The sequence below is a fragment of the Saccopteryx bilineata genome, chromosome 2 (assembly GCF_036850765.1).
Source record: "Saccopteryx bilineata isolate mSacBil1 chromosome 2, mSacBil1_pri_phased_curated, whole genome shotgun sequence".
Lineage (NCBI taxonomy): Eukaryota > Metazoa > Chordata > Mammalia > Chiroptera > Emballonuridae > Saccopteryx > Saccopteryx bilineata.
Genome location: NC_089491.1, coordinates 387,850,066 through 387,864,394, shown reverse-complemented (window position 1 = coordinate 387,864,394; position 14,329 = coordinate 387,850,066). Strand labels below are relative to the sequence as shown.

Here is a 14,329-nt window from a genome sequence, read left to right as displayed (position 1 = left end):
ATCATGAATTGATGTATCTTATTGGATGCCTTTTCTGCAACTATTGATTTTAGTCTTTTGTTTTGTTGATGTGGTGTATTACATCAATTGATTTGCATATGTTGAACTATCCTTGTGTTCCTGGAATGAATCCCACTTGATCATGATGCATTATTTTTTTAAAGTATTGTTGTATTTAATATGCTAGTATTTTGTTTAGGATTTTTGCATCTGTATTCTTTAGAGATATTGGTCTGTAGTTTTCTTTTCTTTTTTTTTGTATTGTCCTTTCTAGGTTTTGGTATCAGTATTAGGTTGGTCTCATAAAATGTGTTAGGGAAAATTGCTGCTGCTTCTATATTTTTGAAGACTTTGAGAGGGATAGGTACTAAATCTGAATATTTGATAGAATGCACTAGTGTAGCCGTCTGGTCCTGGACTTTTATTTTGGGGGAGATTTTTGATAGTTATTTCTATATCCTTATTGGTTATCGGTCTATTTAGGTTTTCCACTTCTTTGTGACACAGTCTAGGAAGATTGTACAGTTCTAGGAACTTACCCATTTCTTCTAGATGGTTGAACTTCGTGGTATATAATCTTTTATAGTACTCTGTTATGATTCTTTGTATATCTATGATGTCTTTGGTATTTTTCTTTCATTTTAGAAATTTTTTTTAGCATGCATGAGAGAGAAAAAGAGAAAGAGAGACAGGAAGAAAGGGAGATGAGAAGCATCAACTCATTGTTGCAGCACTTTAATTGTTCATTAAATACTTTCTAATATGTGCCTTGACTGGAGTGAGGAAGATTCCAGACAAGCCAGTGACCCCTTGCTCAAGCCAGCTACCTTGGGCTCAAGCCAGCACCTTGGGCTTCAAATCAGTAACATTTGGGCTTATGTCTGTGGTCCCACACTCAAGCGGCGACCCTGTGCTCAAGATAGTAAGCTCATGCACAAACCAGATGAGCCCACACTCTAGCCAGCAACCTTGGGTCTCAAACCTGGGTCCTCAGTGTCTCAGGTCAATGCTCTATCCACTGGTCAGGTTGTATTTTGTTTATATGAGTCCTTTTTCTTTTTTCCTTAGTAAATCTAGCTAGGGCTTTGTCAATTTTATTGATATTTTTCAAAGAATTAGCTCTTTGTTGTATTAATTTTTTCTATAGCTTTTATATTGTATTTTCTATTTCATTTAGTTTTGCTGTAATTTTTATTATTTTTCTTCTAACTTTGGGTTGTCTTTGTTGTTCTTTTTCTAGTTCCTTAGATGTAATGTTAGGTTGTTAACTTGGGATCTCTCTTGTTTCTTGATAAAGGCCTGTAATGATATACACTTCCCCCTTATTACTGCTTTTGTTGCATCCCAGAAGTTTTTGTATGTCGTGTTGTCATTCTCGTTTGTATATATCTTTTGACCTCTGATTTTATTTATTCGTTGACACCATCATTTCTTAGAAATATGTTGTTTAATTTCTACCATTTTGTGGTGTCTTCATTTCCTTTTTGCATTTGAATTCTAATTTCAGAACCTTATGGTCAGAGAATATGCTTGATATAATTTCATTCTTCTTGAATTTGTTGAGGTTAATTTTGTGGCCCAACATCTGGTCTATCCTTGAGAATGTTCCATCTACACTGGAAAAGAACTTATAATCTGATGTTCTGGGATGAAATATTCTATAAATGTCAGTTATGTCCATTTGGTCTAGTGTGTCGTTTAAGGCCAATACCTGGGCTTGCCTGGTCAAGGCATATAGGGGAGAGTTTATACTTCCTTCTCATCCTCCACCTTCCCCTTTCTCTCTCTCCCTCTTCTTTTCTCCTCTCTCTAAAAAGATCAATAAATAAAATCTTAAAAAACAAAAGTACCTATAAATCCAAAGGAGCAGTCTCACTAGTATCTTACTAGAACTAGGTAGTTGTAGCCAGGGCTACTATGAATCACCAGTGTTTCAGCTCCAATAAAATAAAGGCCATTTAATACAAAATTAAAAGCCAGATAAAACCCAACATGTTGAGGTAGCTTAGTTTTGTGCTTACTTTTTATGTTTAGTTTCAGATATGTCCTTTCAAAAGTGTTTGTTAGCTTTCTCCACTTGTTGTCTTGATGGCAGATGTTTGCCCCTCAACATTTCCTTTATTTTGTTTCTTAAAACACACATAGGTACACACACACATACACTCAGCCTAGAAGAAACTCATGTAGTTGCTTCAAGAAAGCTAGTATATAAAACTTTGTACTTAATTCTGATTTTGTTTTTAACCATAATTTATGAATTATGCTGGGAAATGAGTTAGAGTTTATCTGGCACCACACAGAAAAAACAAATCCAAATGGTGAAAGAACTGGTTGAGATCATAGCTAGTGGCCTGACCTGTGGTGGCGCAGTAGATAGAGCATCGACCTGGAATGCTGAGGTTGCCAGTTCAAAACCCCAGGCTTGCCTGGTCAAGGCACATATGGGAATTGATGTTTCCTGATCCTCCCCCTTCTCTCTTACTCACTCTCTTTCTCCTCTCTCTCTAAAAATGAATAAATAAATTGAAAATGGTCTACAGTTAACTTTAAAAAAAAGATCATAGCTAGCGTAGTTAGTGGTCAAAATAGGACTAGCAGGCTTTGGTATTTTAGTCTAGCATGCTTAGTAGATTAACAGATTAAAATATGATTATCTCTGTAATTTTATTTAAAGATCATGCAATGTATTTAAATAGTAACTTGATAACTTTTAGAGCAAATCAGTTGTATAAAGTAGCAATTTATATAGTCTAGGTGTTAACAGATGTTAATATAGAAAACTTTTTATTTCTTTTTTGTTCTTAACAGAATATTTAGCATATTGATGTTTAGGAAAACACCCTTGACCATTGACAGCTGTAATTCAGAAGTTAAGGAACCACTAAGTCATATTGTCCTGCACAGAAATAATTATTTCAGTGCTGGTCACTAGGAAGGAAATAATATTTATGTGATGGGTCTGTGTCAGTGTTTGTATGTCCCCTGTGATGGTTTTGTGAAGCTCTTTTACTTTAAAGATCAGTGAAGTTGAAGGTCAGAGCAGGAGACGGGTGGTTTAATCTTTTCTGGATAGGATTGATTAGAGTCCGTAACAGCCACAACCGACTTGGACAGCTCACTTAATAACGTGATAGGTAAAATGCGGTAATTCACCTACTGTTGGACCTTAACGAGATGTCTGCAGAACACAGCTTGAAGGGGACCGAAGACAGAACCTATTGGATGAACTTGTAACCCGAGAGAGACTACTTCTGGCATCCTTTAAGAACGAGGGTGCAGAGCCAGATCTCATCAGGTATGATGTTTTAACTTTCAGGGATTATGTGGTGGGTGAAGGTTTATTTGCAGAGAGAGAGAGAGAGACAGAGAGAGAAAAGCTGTTCTGTGAATGGCTTCATTCCTTTAAATAGGAAAATATACTCTGTTCGTTGATAGCGTTTCCCGCTATATCTATTCAAGTTAGTTTTCATTAGTTTTCTAGGTTCAGTAAAGTGGGTATGTTCAGCTGAATCCCATCTCAGGGGGAGGATATTTAGGTGGAATACAGGCAAAGTCATAACATTTCCTTTGCATTCCTTGGTTGAGCTGTTGTGTGCTATGTTAGTGGCCTTTTAAACTCCTCAAGTCACGTACTTATTTGTGAATTTTTTTTCCAATTGTCTCCTTGAAAAAATGTGTCCTGGTAAGACTCAGTCTGTGGCTCGTGGAGGTTGGGGGAGTGCGGCATTTGGGTTCTTCTTCGTGTCCTTTGCCAGCGAGTGATTCTCACTCTGGGGGGGGGGGGTGACAGCCGCTCTGTACCCAGCTCTACTGGAAGACCCAGGGAAGTGGTCCAGCTCTCCAAGGTTGAGGTTAAGGAACTGTAAATAGTCATGTCTTTAGAATCAGCCTGCCCCCTGTGTCCACACGCCCTCAACACCACTGTGGGAATAATCACAGAAGGAAAGGTGCTTAGGGTAGCAGCTCCCTCTCTCTTCACCAAGGATGGTGATGTCATTGAGGAGAGGCTGCTTGTTCCTAGTCAGGGATAGGATGACTTCCCAAGGGCAGTGGTGGTGAGGTGTTGACCTTGGCTATGCATTACCAGGTCCCGCCTCAGACAGTTCAAGGGAAGGGGTCGTGAGGGTCCCACTTGATTCTGCAGCCAGGACTGCACACCTCTTCCCTAGGGCAGGCTGAAGAGGACGCGTTTCCTGTTGGTTCCAGCCTCCTCCAGAAAGGTATTTTTTTCATAGTCCTGGAAGCTACACTGCTGACAAAAATTAGGGGATCAGGGAACATGCAGACACTCCAGTACTTTCAGCCTTTCGTACAGTGCATTTTTACCAATGAACTAAAAGTTGGTTTTGCATCTCATTTGCATAATTGGACAACTTTCTTTGACTTGTCGTTTGCTTTCTGATGTTCTTGTTTAATGAAAAAAAAAAATCAAATGCTTTTTTTTTATCGCTTTATATTCATTTTGAAATACCCCTAATTTTTGTGAGCAGCAGAGAAGCCCAGGGTCAAGGTGTCAGCCGCTCCGATGGCTCCTTCTGAGGCCCGCGATGCGAGGGCCCGTGCTGAGCCTCTCTCCTGACTCATAGACGCGCCTCTGTCTTCACATGGCCATCTCTTTGTGTGAGTCTGTGTCTAAATGCCCTCTTCTGATGAAGATAACAGTCACATGAATTATGGATCATTCAAATGACCTTATTTTGATTGTATAACCACTTTGAAGACCCTATCTCCAAATACTGTTCTGAGCTTTTGGGGGTTAGGACTTCAACATAAAAGGTTTTGTGGGGACACAATCCAGCCCATATATAGCCCCAGAAGTTCCGATCCTAGACATTCCATCAGCTGATCAATGAGAAAATGTGTGCTAGATAAACTCATTCTCCAATATTGTGTAGGAAAGTCCCTGGGAAATGTGTTCAGGGGCTATGAGATGGACTCTCAGAGAGCATGGACCCAACGTGTCGGGGAGGATCGCACCATTGTATACTTACTAAAGTCAAACAACGTAAGTGTGGACGAGTGAATGAATGTTCGCGTTAAAGTAGCTTGTCAGAAGTAGATTAGATCTGAGGCCAGAGTTTCTGGTCTTTGATTTTACTCACCTGCCTATATCAAAGTGGTATTTTTGCTTCTTTTTTTTTTTAACCCCTAAACCCCACACTCGCGGCCTCTTCCTTCCCCAGCTCCTCATACCCTAATCATTCTGCTTGGACCTCGCCTTCCGAGGATCTGAGTTCAGTTGTAGACACGGCCAGTTTCGTCCCAGTTCAACCTTGCCCTCCTGACTCCTGACAGTCAGGTGGCCCAATGATTTCTGATGCCACCTGTCGGGCGCCTTGCGGCTCTGTCTCTGGAGCAACCTCACTTCCTTCTCTGCTGGTCGGGGTGCCTTGTACGTCCTCCAGGGACTCACAAGGATTTCCTCAGTCCTTCTCACAGTCAGTGACTAGTTCTGGGCGCCTCCAACATTTTTCCTTGGCTTCTCTAATCTCTGGACTCCTCCCACATTTTTGTTTGCTTTAGTACTTCTTGATATCAATGTGGGTTGCCCTGTCCCTGGTGAGAGGTGGGGAGGAACGGTGGCATCTGTCTTGCCTTTAGGTCATGACTTACAGAAACACATTGGCCAGAAAGCTTGATCAGAACTTTTTTTTTATTTTTTTTGTATTTTTCTGAAGCTGGAAACGGGGAGAGACAGACAGACTCCCGCATGCGCCCGACCGGGATCCACCCGGCACGCCCACCAGGGGGCGACGCTCTGCCCACCAAGGGGCGATGCTCTGCCGCAACCAGAGCCACTCTAGTGCCTGGGGCAGAGGCCAAGGAGCCATCCCCAGCGCCCGGGCCATCTTTGCTCCAATGGAGCCTCGGCTGCGGGAGGGGAAGAGAGAGACAGAGAGGAAGGAGGGGGGGAGGGGTGGAGAAGCAAATGGGCGCTTCTCCTATGTGCCCTGGCCGGGAATCGAACCCAGGTCCCCTGCATGCCAGGCTGACGCTCTACCGCTGAGCCAACTGGCCAGGGCAGCTTGATCAGAACTTTAAAATGCCGCAGGTGTGCTCTCCGTGGTGCATCTGTCATCAGTGCTAGGTTATCAGCACAGCACACTCGCTCTTGGAGAACTGGGGTTCATCTGCTCATCATTGTGTCAGAGCCCCGCGATAACGGACAGCATCCCGCGAGGTCAGTGGGCCTGACCAGGACTCATCTGAAACCTGCCGGTCCTCACTGCCCTGAGCTCCGGCCCCTCTCTCATCTGAAACCTGCCGGTCCTCACTGCCCTGAGCTCCGGCCCCTCTCTCATCTGAAACCTGCCGGTCCTCACTGCCCTGAGCTCCGGCCCCTCTCTCATCTGAAACCTGCCGGTCCTCACTGCCCTGAGCTCCGGCCCCTCTCTCATCTGAAACCTGCCGGTCCTCACTGCCCTGAGCTCCGGCCCCTCTCTCATCTGAAACCTGCCGGTCCTCACTGCCCTGAGCTCCGGCCCCTCTCTCATCTGAAACCTGCCGGTCCTCACTGCCCTGAGCTCCGGCCCCTCTCTCATCTGAAACCTGCCGGTCCTCACTGCCCTGAGCTCCGGCCCCTCTCTCATCTGAAACCTGCCGGTCCTCACTGCCCTGAGCTCCGGCCCCTCTCTCATCTGAAACCTGCCGGTCCTCACTGCCCTGAGCTCCGGCCCCTCTCTCATCTGAAACCTGCCGGTCCTCACTGCCCTGAGCTCCGGCCCCTCTCTCATCTGAAACCTGCCGGTCCTCACTGCCCTGAGCTCCAACCCCTCTCTCTTTCCTGTTTCCTCTGTGTGCTCCTCCTCTCCTTCCCACCCAAACCCCTGGCCTCCTCCCTCCTTCTCCCCATCCCTCATTCCCAGGAGGCCTGCTGCCCCTCCCTGACCTGCCCTTTTCTCTCCCTGTTCATATGTGGCCTTATTAAGGAGAGAAGAGACTTGTTGAACTTCAGGTTGGATTAGCATTTCCTTTAGACAGACATTATTAACATGGCAATCCCATAAATGAATGCGTAGCTGTCATGTGACAGGATTTTAGCTTTACCTTGAGGATTACTGGTCATTATTCTAAAGCAGAAAGCCTTGATGTGAGACTTCGGTCTAAATAAGCAATGGTTGACTAGTTTAGGGCATTTGGAAACTTGTTAAAGAAGTCTCTGCGTAACAATGTCTCTCGGAGGCTAAGCCACGATTTACAAAGCACAGACACAGCTTCGGCTGAAAACCCTACTGCCCTTTGCATTTGAGTGCATTGCTGAGTCTCACAATTAGTTAAATCTTTGTCTGTAAAGAGAAAAAAACTACCATTGCATACTCCACTGCTCTGTGACCATCTCAAAGATTATGTGATTAACTCGGTGAGAGTGGGTGGCTAATTGGTGAACCTTTAATCTTCACACCAGCAACTGTATTGAGGATTATAGGACATAGGAAGTTATTTAGTGGTTAAGACGGTAGTTCTGTGTCAGGAATGGCATATTAACAAGCAAACCAGTTGCCAAAATCAGAAGAGTAGAAGATGATAATGGAATAGAAACATTTCATTCAAATTTAATTTTAGAGATCTGCTTTTTCTTTGAGCTGCTAAAAAAGTAAAACATTTCCAATTCACATGTCATGTCTCTGTATTGGCAGCCAAGGTAGGTAAAAGAAAAGTTTACATTCAAGATCACATTAAAAGTACGTTCCCTCCCCCATTTTAAATCATTGAATGTTTTATTGCAAAATAAAGCTCAGTTTATAAGAAGCATGATTTGTAGCAGATAATACTGGGATTTCCTATAGAATTATTGATTTATACTTTATACTGCTTAAAGTTCTGTTAAACACATGACCAGCCTGCTTTTCCAGAAGTAGGAGATTGCTGAGAAATATACAGCTGCGTCATCAGCCTGGGAGACAATGGATACACCATAATAATTTATCCCACATCCTGGAAATCCATTGACTTCCTAGTTTTTTTAATTCATAAAAGATATGCTAGAATCAGGAAAGCTTTGCCCTTCTCTCTAGTTCAATGAGCACAACAATAGTTCAACCAAGGTGGGATTAAGTATAGTCAAGAGTATTAAAATTCCCTGCTAATTTAATAAAATACAGTTAAGGAAGCAAAAACGTGTGGTAGAGAGAAACCTTCTTTCATTAAAGTAGATATTTATTGAGTGCCTGCTCTGTGCCACGCAATGAACAGTACTGGAAATGTGGTAGCAAGAGAATCAAAGCCGCAGCCCCAGTGTGTGCACTGGAGCTACGTCCAGATACAAAGGCGAGAAGCATACAGATTAGTAAGTTCCGCAGAAAAGTGCTGTATATCGTGCTTTGAGAGAAAATCAGCAGGGAGCTAACTGCCTAGGGACCAAAGCCTAGCACAGTGCATGATAGATATTTACTCAATGAAAATAATAATAATAATAACCAATGCTGTTTTCTCTATTTTCCATGACACCTAGCACAGAGTCGGGTATTTGGCAGGCACTCAGTTGGTTTTTGTTGAGTGAAAGGTTGGCTGAGGAAGGATCTGATAGGCCAGGCCCTGCTAATGAAACAGACCTGGGCTTTTTTGGCCTCATATAAAGTCTGCCATTGCTCCAGGACAGCAACCTTCAAGATCCCTGACTCGGGGGAGTTCGGCTATTTTCAGCTTATGGTTGTACTGTCTTGACATGAGGCCTCCATGTTCACTATGACATGAGAAGAGAGAGGAAATGAGAAGAGAAAGGGTGTGGAGAATTCAGCACTCCTCTTATATGCTGCAGCCTGGAATTTTCACACATACAGCTCATTGGCCATAACCAGTCACATGGCTTCAACCTAGCTGCCAGGGAGGCTGGGACATGTAGTCTTTATTTATGTTCATGGAGAGGGAAATGAAATGGGTCTTGGGGAAACATAGCTTTGTCTATGCCTCACTGAGTAGGTAGTTTGATGGAACAGTAAGTAACTGGTACAGTCTGGCTGCCTGCTTAGTCAGCAGAGTTTAGGATCCGGAGATAATAGAGACACCTGACATGAATTAAGGGGAGCTGTGGCAGGATTTGTTCATCTTTCATAATGTTCATTCTTAAAGAGTTTAGTCAGGTAGGGAAAACATAGGAAAAAGCAGACACTCCACAACACAAGAGAAATTAAGTGCAAAAGGGTATATGTAACGAGGACTACAAGGGGAGGCTTTTGCAGCAGAGAGAGGAAGATTAAAAGCATGCGAAGGGACTGAACAAGAATACAGTGTTGATTGTCCTTAGCACTTCTGCCCAACCAAGTGATGCCTGGTTTAGCTACTACGCTAGTGTAGCTTTTAGGGTGCCCTCAGACACCATAAAAACCAATTCCAGAAGGATTGTAGATCTCAGTGTGAAAGGTAAAACTAGAAAGCATTGAGAAGAAAACATAGGAGAGGATTGTCTATGGTCTTGAGATAGGCAAAGATTTCTTCTGCAGGACAGGAAAAGCACTGAATGTGAAGGGAACACACAATAAATTGGATTTCATTAAAATAAGAAATTCTGTTTATTCAAAGATATCACAAAGAGAGTGCAAAGCCCAGCCACAGAACGGGAATCTATTTGCAGTACCTGGAGCTGACTCAGGAGTTGTACTGGAACAAAGAGCTCTGTAGTCAAGAAAATCAGTGCACAGGAAGCAAACAGGCGGAACACTTGAAGTTGGACTTTGCCATAGGAAATATTTAGTGACTGATACACATGTGGAAAGGTGTTCAGTTTTATTAGTCATCAGGAAATTGCAAACTAAAACCATGATGTTGTATTATCACACCTACCAGAATGGCTGAAATTCAAATGACAGACAAGTCAAGTGCTGCTAGGATGTTGGAGTGACTTGGAATTCTCTTATATCACTGGTGGAACTGTCAATTGTATAACCACTCTGGAAAATTGGTTGACTGTATCTCCTAAAACTGGAGTGTGTGAGGATATGTACAAAACTGTTTGTAGTAGCATTATTCTTAATCATTCTACCCAGAAAGACCCCAAGGACATCTACACTATAAGGGGTGAATACAGCATAGCATCTTTGTGCAGTGACACTGCACAGCACATAAGAAGATGTGATCTACAGCCGCACACCACGTGGTGGATGAATCGCTCAAACATAGGGCTGAGAGAATTGAGCCAGGCAGAAGTGTCCACAATGCACGGCTCCATTTCTATAAAGGCTGACTTACTTACGGTGTTATAAATCACAAGTGTGTCCCTTTGGACTTAGTGACTAGAAGGGTACATGAGGGGTTCTGTTAATGCTCTGTTTTTTGCCTTGGCTAGTGATTAACTGGGGGTGTTCACTTGGCAAATTATCTCTGAGCTATATATATACTTATGGTTTTCTGTTCATATGTTGTACTTGGATTTAAAAATATGTGGCCCTGGCCAGTTAGCTCAATCAGTTATTGTGTCATCTCAAAACACCAAGGTTGTCGGTTCAATCTCTGGTCAGGACAGGTACAGGAAACAACCAGTGAATGCTCAACTAAGTGGAACAACAAATGAATGTTTCTCTTTCTCTCTCCCCCCCTACTTCTCTCTGTCTCTAAAATCAATCAATAAAAAATAAATTAAAAGTAAAAATATGTATGTAAGTATATATATGATACATTGTTATATAACACATGTATTATACTTATATATGTACTATATATACTTGTATATGTTAAGTATACTTATACATGTATACATATATGTTTATATATAAGTATAATGTATGATTATGTAAGTATAATATATAATACATGTATACTTGTAAGTCTACTTATATATGTATATGTATATAACCATATATACACTTAAGCGTACACATGTGCATACATACAAGCGTACACATGTGCATACATACAAGCACACACACTCACACTCGGAGCTATGTTCTGAACAGACCACAAGATGGGGATATGAGTCAATGGAAGGGGAAGTTACTCAGCTCATTAGTCCCAGTTTCAAGATTTTGGAAAATTAGTGTTTTTCTTCCTTGAGTGCGAGGAGAGAATCTTAAGATGCTTGTCCTGCCTAATTTTAGAAAAGGACCCCCTCACTGTTCCGCGCTCGCTGGTCCCGCGCCCTCCTCTGTGCAGGTGCAGACGTGCTGGCCACTTCCCTCTTCCCTCTTCCTTCTTCCCTCTCCCGACGGGTCCCGAAGACCTGCGGCCCAGCCCGGTCCTGGAGTCCTGTTTCTTTGTCTCTTTCAGCGCCCTTCTGGGCCTCTTCCTGTCATAGCTTGTCTTCCATCGCTCTTTCCCCGGGGAGAAAGATGTCTAATTTTGGTGTTTTTCTTTTTGGTTTTTGTTTCCCTTTGTTAATTTTGAAAGGAGAAGGTTTGCTTTCAATGCCTCTTTTTAATACTCTTCACTGGTTATGTTTTACCTTTGTGGGTTTTCGTTCCCCTAGTCTGTTCCCTTACCCTGTTGCACCTGCTCGTGGGGAAATGACTCATCTTTATTGGATTTATAACAATAATCAACACGATAGGTGTTTATCAGAACAAGTCAGAGCACACTGAGGCAGAGCCCGGAGGCCCTGGTCTCTCCTTCCCTTGCCTGCAGCGCTGTTCTCCTGAGAAACCAGCGCAGCTGTGTGGGGCTTCCTCCCCCACTCTGTCTGTACTTCAGCAAGTACTCACAGATATATTTCCATAAATGTGAGTTGCATGCAAACAGAATTATACTATACATACTCTGTAATTTACTTTTTTTTTTTCATTTAAATTTGGGCATTTCCCCAAATCAATAGATCTAACAAAATTATTTTCAGTAGCTACATTATTCCACAATATGAATATGCAGCATTTTCAGCCACTCCCCATGTGATGGGGATTTATTACCAAACAACGTTGCAGCAAATATCCATAAAGAACGGGTGGATTCTCTTAGGACAGTCTCCAACTTGGAGTTTCTGGGACAAAAGGTATGGGTATTCAAAATTTAACAGGTACCCCATGTCTGTTTCTTGAAAGTCGTAATGCTTCCCGTCCGCTCTGACACTGGTTTTGAGTCCTTTCCTTTTTCTTGTTCATCACGCCTCGTAGATATTATCTACCTCCATTTGTTCCTGCAGTATGCTGCTCACTTTGCACGTATTATTCAGTGGCAGGAAAAAAGGGCTTAGTATCAGAAGACAAAGGTTTGAATTTTGACTCCGTTTCATCTTCTGTGAAATGAAGGTAATCGTGACTCCTCACAATAGTGTGAAGTTCAAACGAGATCAATATGCGTGAACGTGTGTGTTTTCTCCTTGTAAAGTGCTTTCGAAACCATCCTGAACACTTGCTGCCACTAGTCTTCGCAGAGGGGAATCCAGAACTGGCATGCTGTTTCGGGAGGTCTTTCTGTCCTGCGCAAAGTAATCAGAGAACAGTGCCTGCTCATTTATAACTAGGTGCTAAGTTGTGTGGGGGGAGCCAGAGGGATCTGGGTGGGCAAAGGAGGTCTGAGTGAGGGGAGGAAGCTGAGAAGACCGCGAGAGCAACAGGACTTGAGAAGCCCTTGTAGACTGATAGGTTTGCACATGTATTTTCCTGCTTACTGTGTACTTCTCTACTCCTCCTCTTTCTAGACCAGTCATTGCCAGGCTGATTGGCACACAGGTTCCCAGCTGGTTGCATAAACGTCCCCTGAGGGAACACACAGATTCCTGGGCCCGGCCTGCAGAGGGAACGCCTGGCTTCCCATCTAATCAACTTGGGTTTTTAAACTATGAATTCAGTTAATTGATGTAATGAAAAGCAAGGTTGTTGGGGTGGACATGGTGACTGCCCAGGTGGCTATTGGCTTTTGTGCATCTTGGATACGTGTGCATTATTCATTGACACCCTTAAATAGTCTTTTCATGCCGAGTTTGAATCTTTGTGTATCAGCTAGCAAATTCTACTGTAAAATCTTTGATGCTAGAGTTTAAACACTGTAGTGTTTAGTTTTGCTCCCTGCCAGTCAATAATTTTATTTCTTTAGACTTGCATCTTTCTCCATTGAACGGTGTTAATCTGCACAAGTTATTGTGTATGTTAGTGCACTTAGTTTATAAAATGAGTGAGAAGGGAAACAGGTGGACTAAATAAGGTGCAAACCAGTGGAGTTGACAGTGGAATCATGGGGCAGACCGAGTGCCTGAATGCAGATTGTCAACCTCGGTCAGGCACTCACTGGCTTTGCCGCGTGAGTGTGTTTGGTTGTGAAGGAAAAAGTGAAAGAAGGTGTAGAGTGTTTCTTACTTGAAAGTGTCAAGAAGGCACAGCTCTGGCACTAGGAAGTTCCTCATAATATGGGAGCATGTTGTTGACTTTTGCTCATTCTGTTTTGAAGCATGTTTTCAAGAGGGCGTTGTGTAATAAAGTAACGACATGCTTATAAATGTACCCAATACATGCTCATTACTGGATTAACATTTGTCTTGTAGTTGAACTTCAGTCACTAACCAGCAGATGGTGCTCAGTCACCGTCAATTTAGCACTGTGGCTAATTCATCTTTCACTTAAAAATCTTGTTTTTGTATATCACCCCTTCTTGCCCCTCTTCAGGTATGGTGACAGTCACACTTAAAGAATCGTTCCTTTAGTTTTATTTGCTTGATTTTAGATTGCCTGCATGACTCTCAGGAATAGAACACTGGGATTACTTAAATGTACGTTGGAGGCCAAAATAACGACTTCATGACCTTCCACCGTGCACTTCTCTTTTATGTGAACTGTTTGGTTAAGTTTTTAATTTAATGTTAAAGCTTTTTATTGGTAAATTAGACCAGCAATGAATATAGATAACATGGGATTTCTTTAGAATTAGAAAAATATTTGACTGCAATTGATTTGAAAGATGCTCTGGTAAGAATTCCCTTGACTGATTTGTAAGATATTTTTCTTGTTTGAGTTCTTATTGCTCTGGACTAATACACAATAAAGGTTATCTATTCAATTTAACAAAAAGTTATTTTGAGTATTTACTTTGCAAAGGGCACAGTTTAGACGTTTATTGTCACTGGAGTATCAGCTTTCTGGGGTCAGGTATTTGTCAACTTGTTCAATTCCAAACCCCTAGATTAGTGCCTGGCACATAGGAGGTACTCCGTATTTTCAGGAAGGACAGATGGGCGGGTAGGGGGACGGGGACAGGTAGGAGAACAGGACAGAGTATTGGGCTTAAGAAGTTAGCTATCTAGTAAATATGGCTGCAAGTAGGTATATGTCCATAGATCGTGGTCTTGGGTGCAGTTTTTCTTTGGGGTTGTTATTAGGAGCTATGTTGAAGCTGGACAAAATTCTGAAAGGAAATGAAAAATTGCCCTTTCCCTAAATTGTGTCCATTTTCCAAGTGACCCCATCTGGCAGTC

The 14,329-nt window shown here is 42.5% G+C and overlaps 1 protein-coding gene across 1 annotated transcript in view; it reads left to right on the top strand.

The window, feature by feature from the left end:
• STX8 (syntaxin 8) overlaps positions 1-14,329 on the top strand; it is a 227,673-nt gene that overhangs the window by 16,474 nt on the left and 196,870 nt on the right. Inside the window, exon 4 of the mRNA XM_066264299.1 lies at positions 3,185-3,295. Within this exon, the coding sequence (XP_066120396.1) occupies positions 3,185-3,295 (111 nt within the window). The remainder of the gene's footprint in view (positions 1-3,184; positions 3,296-14,329) is intronic.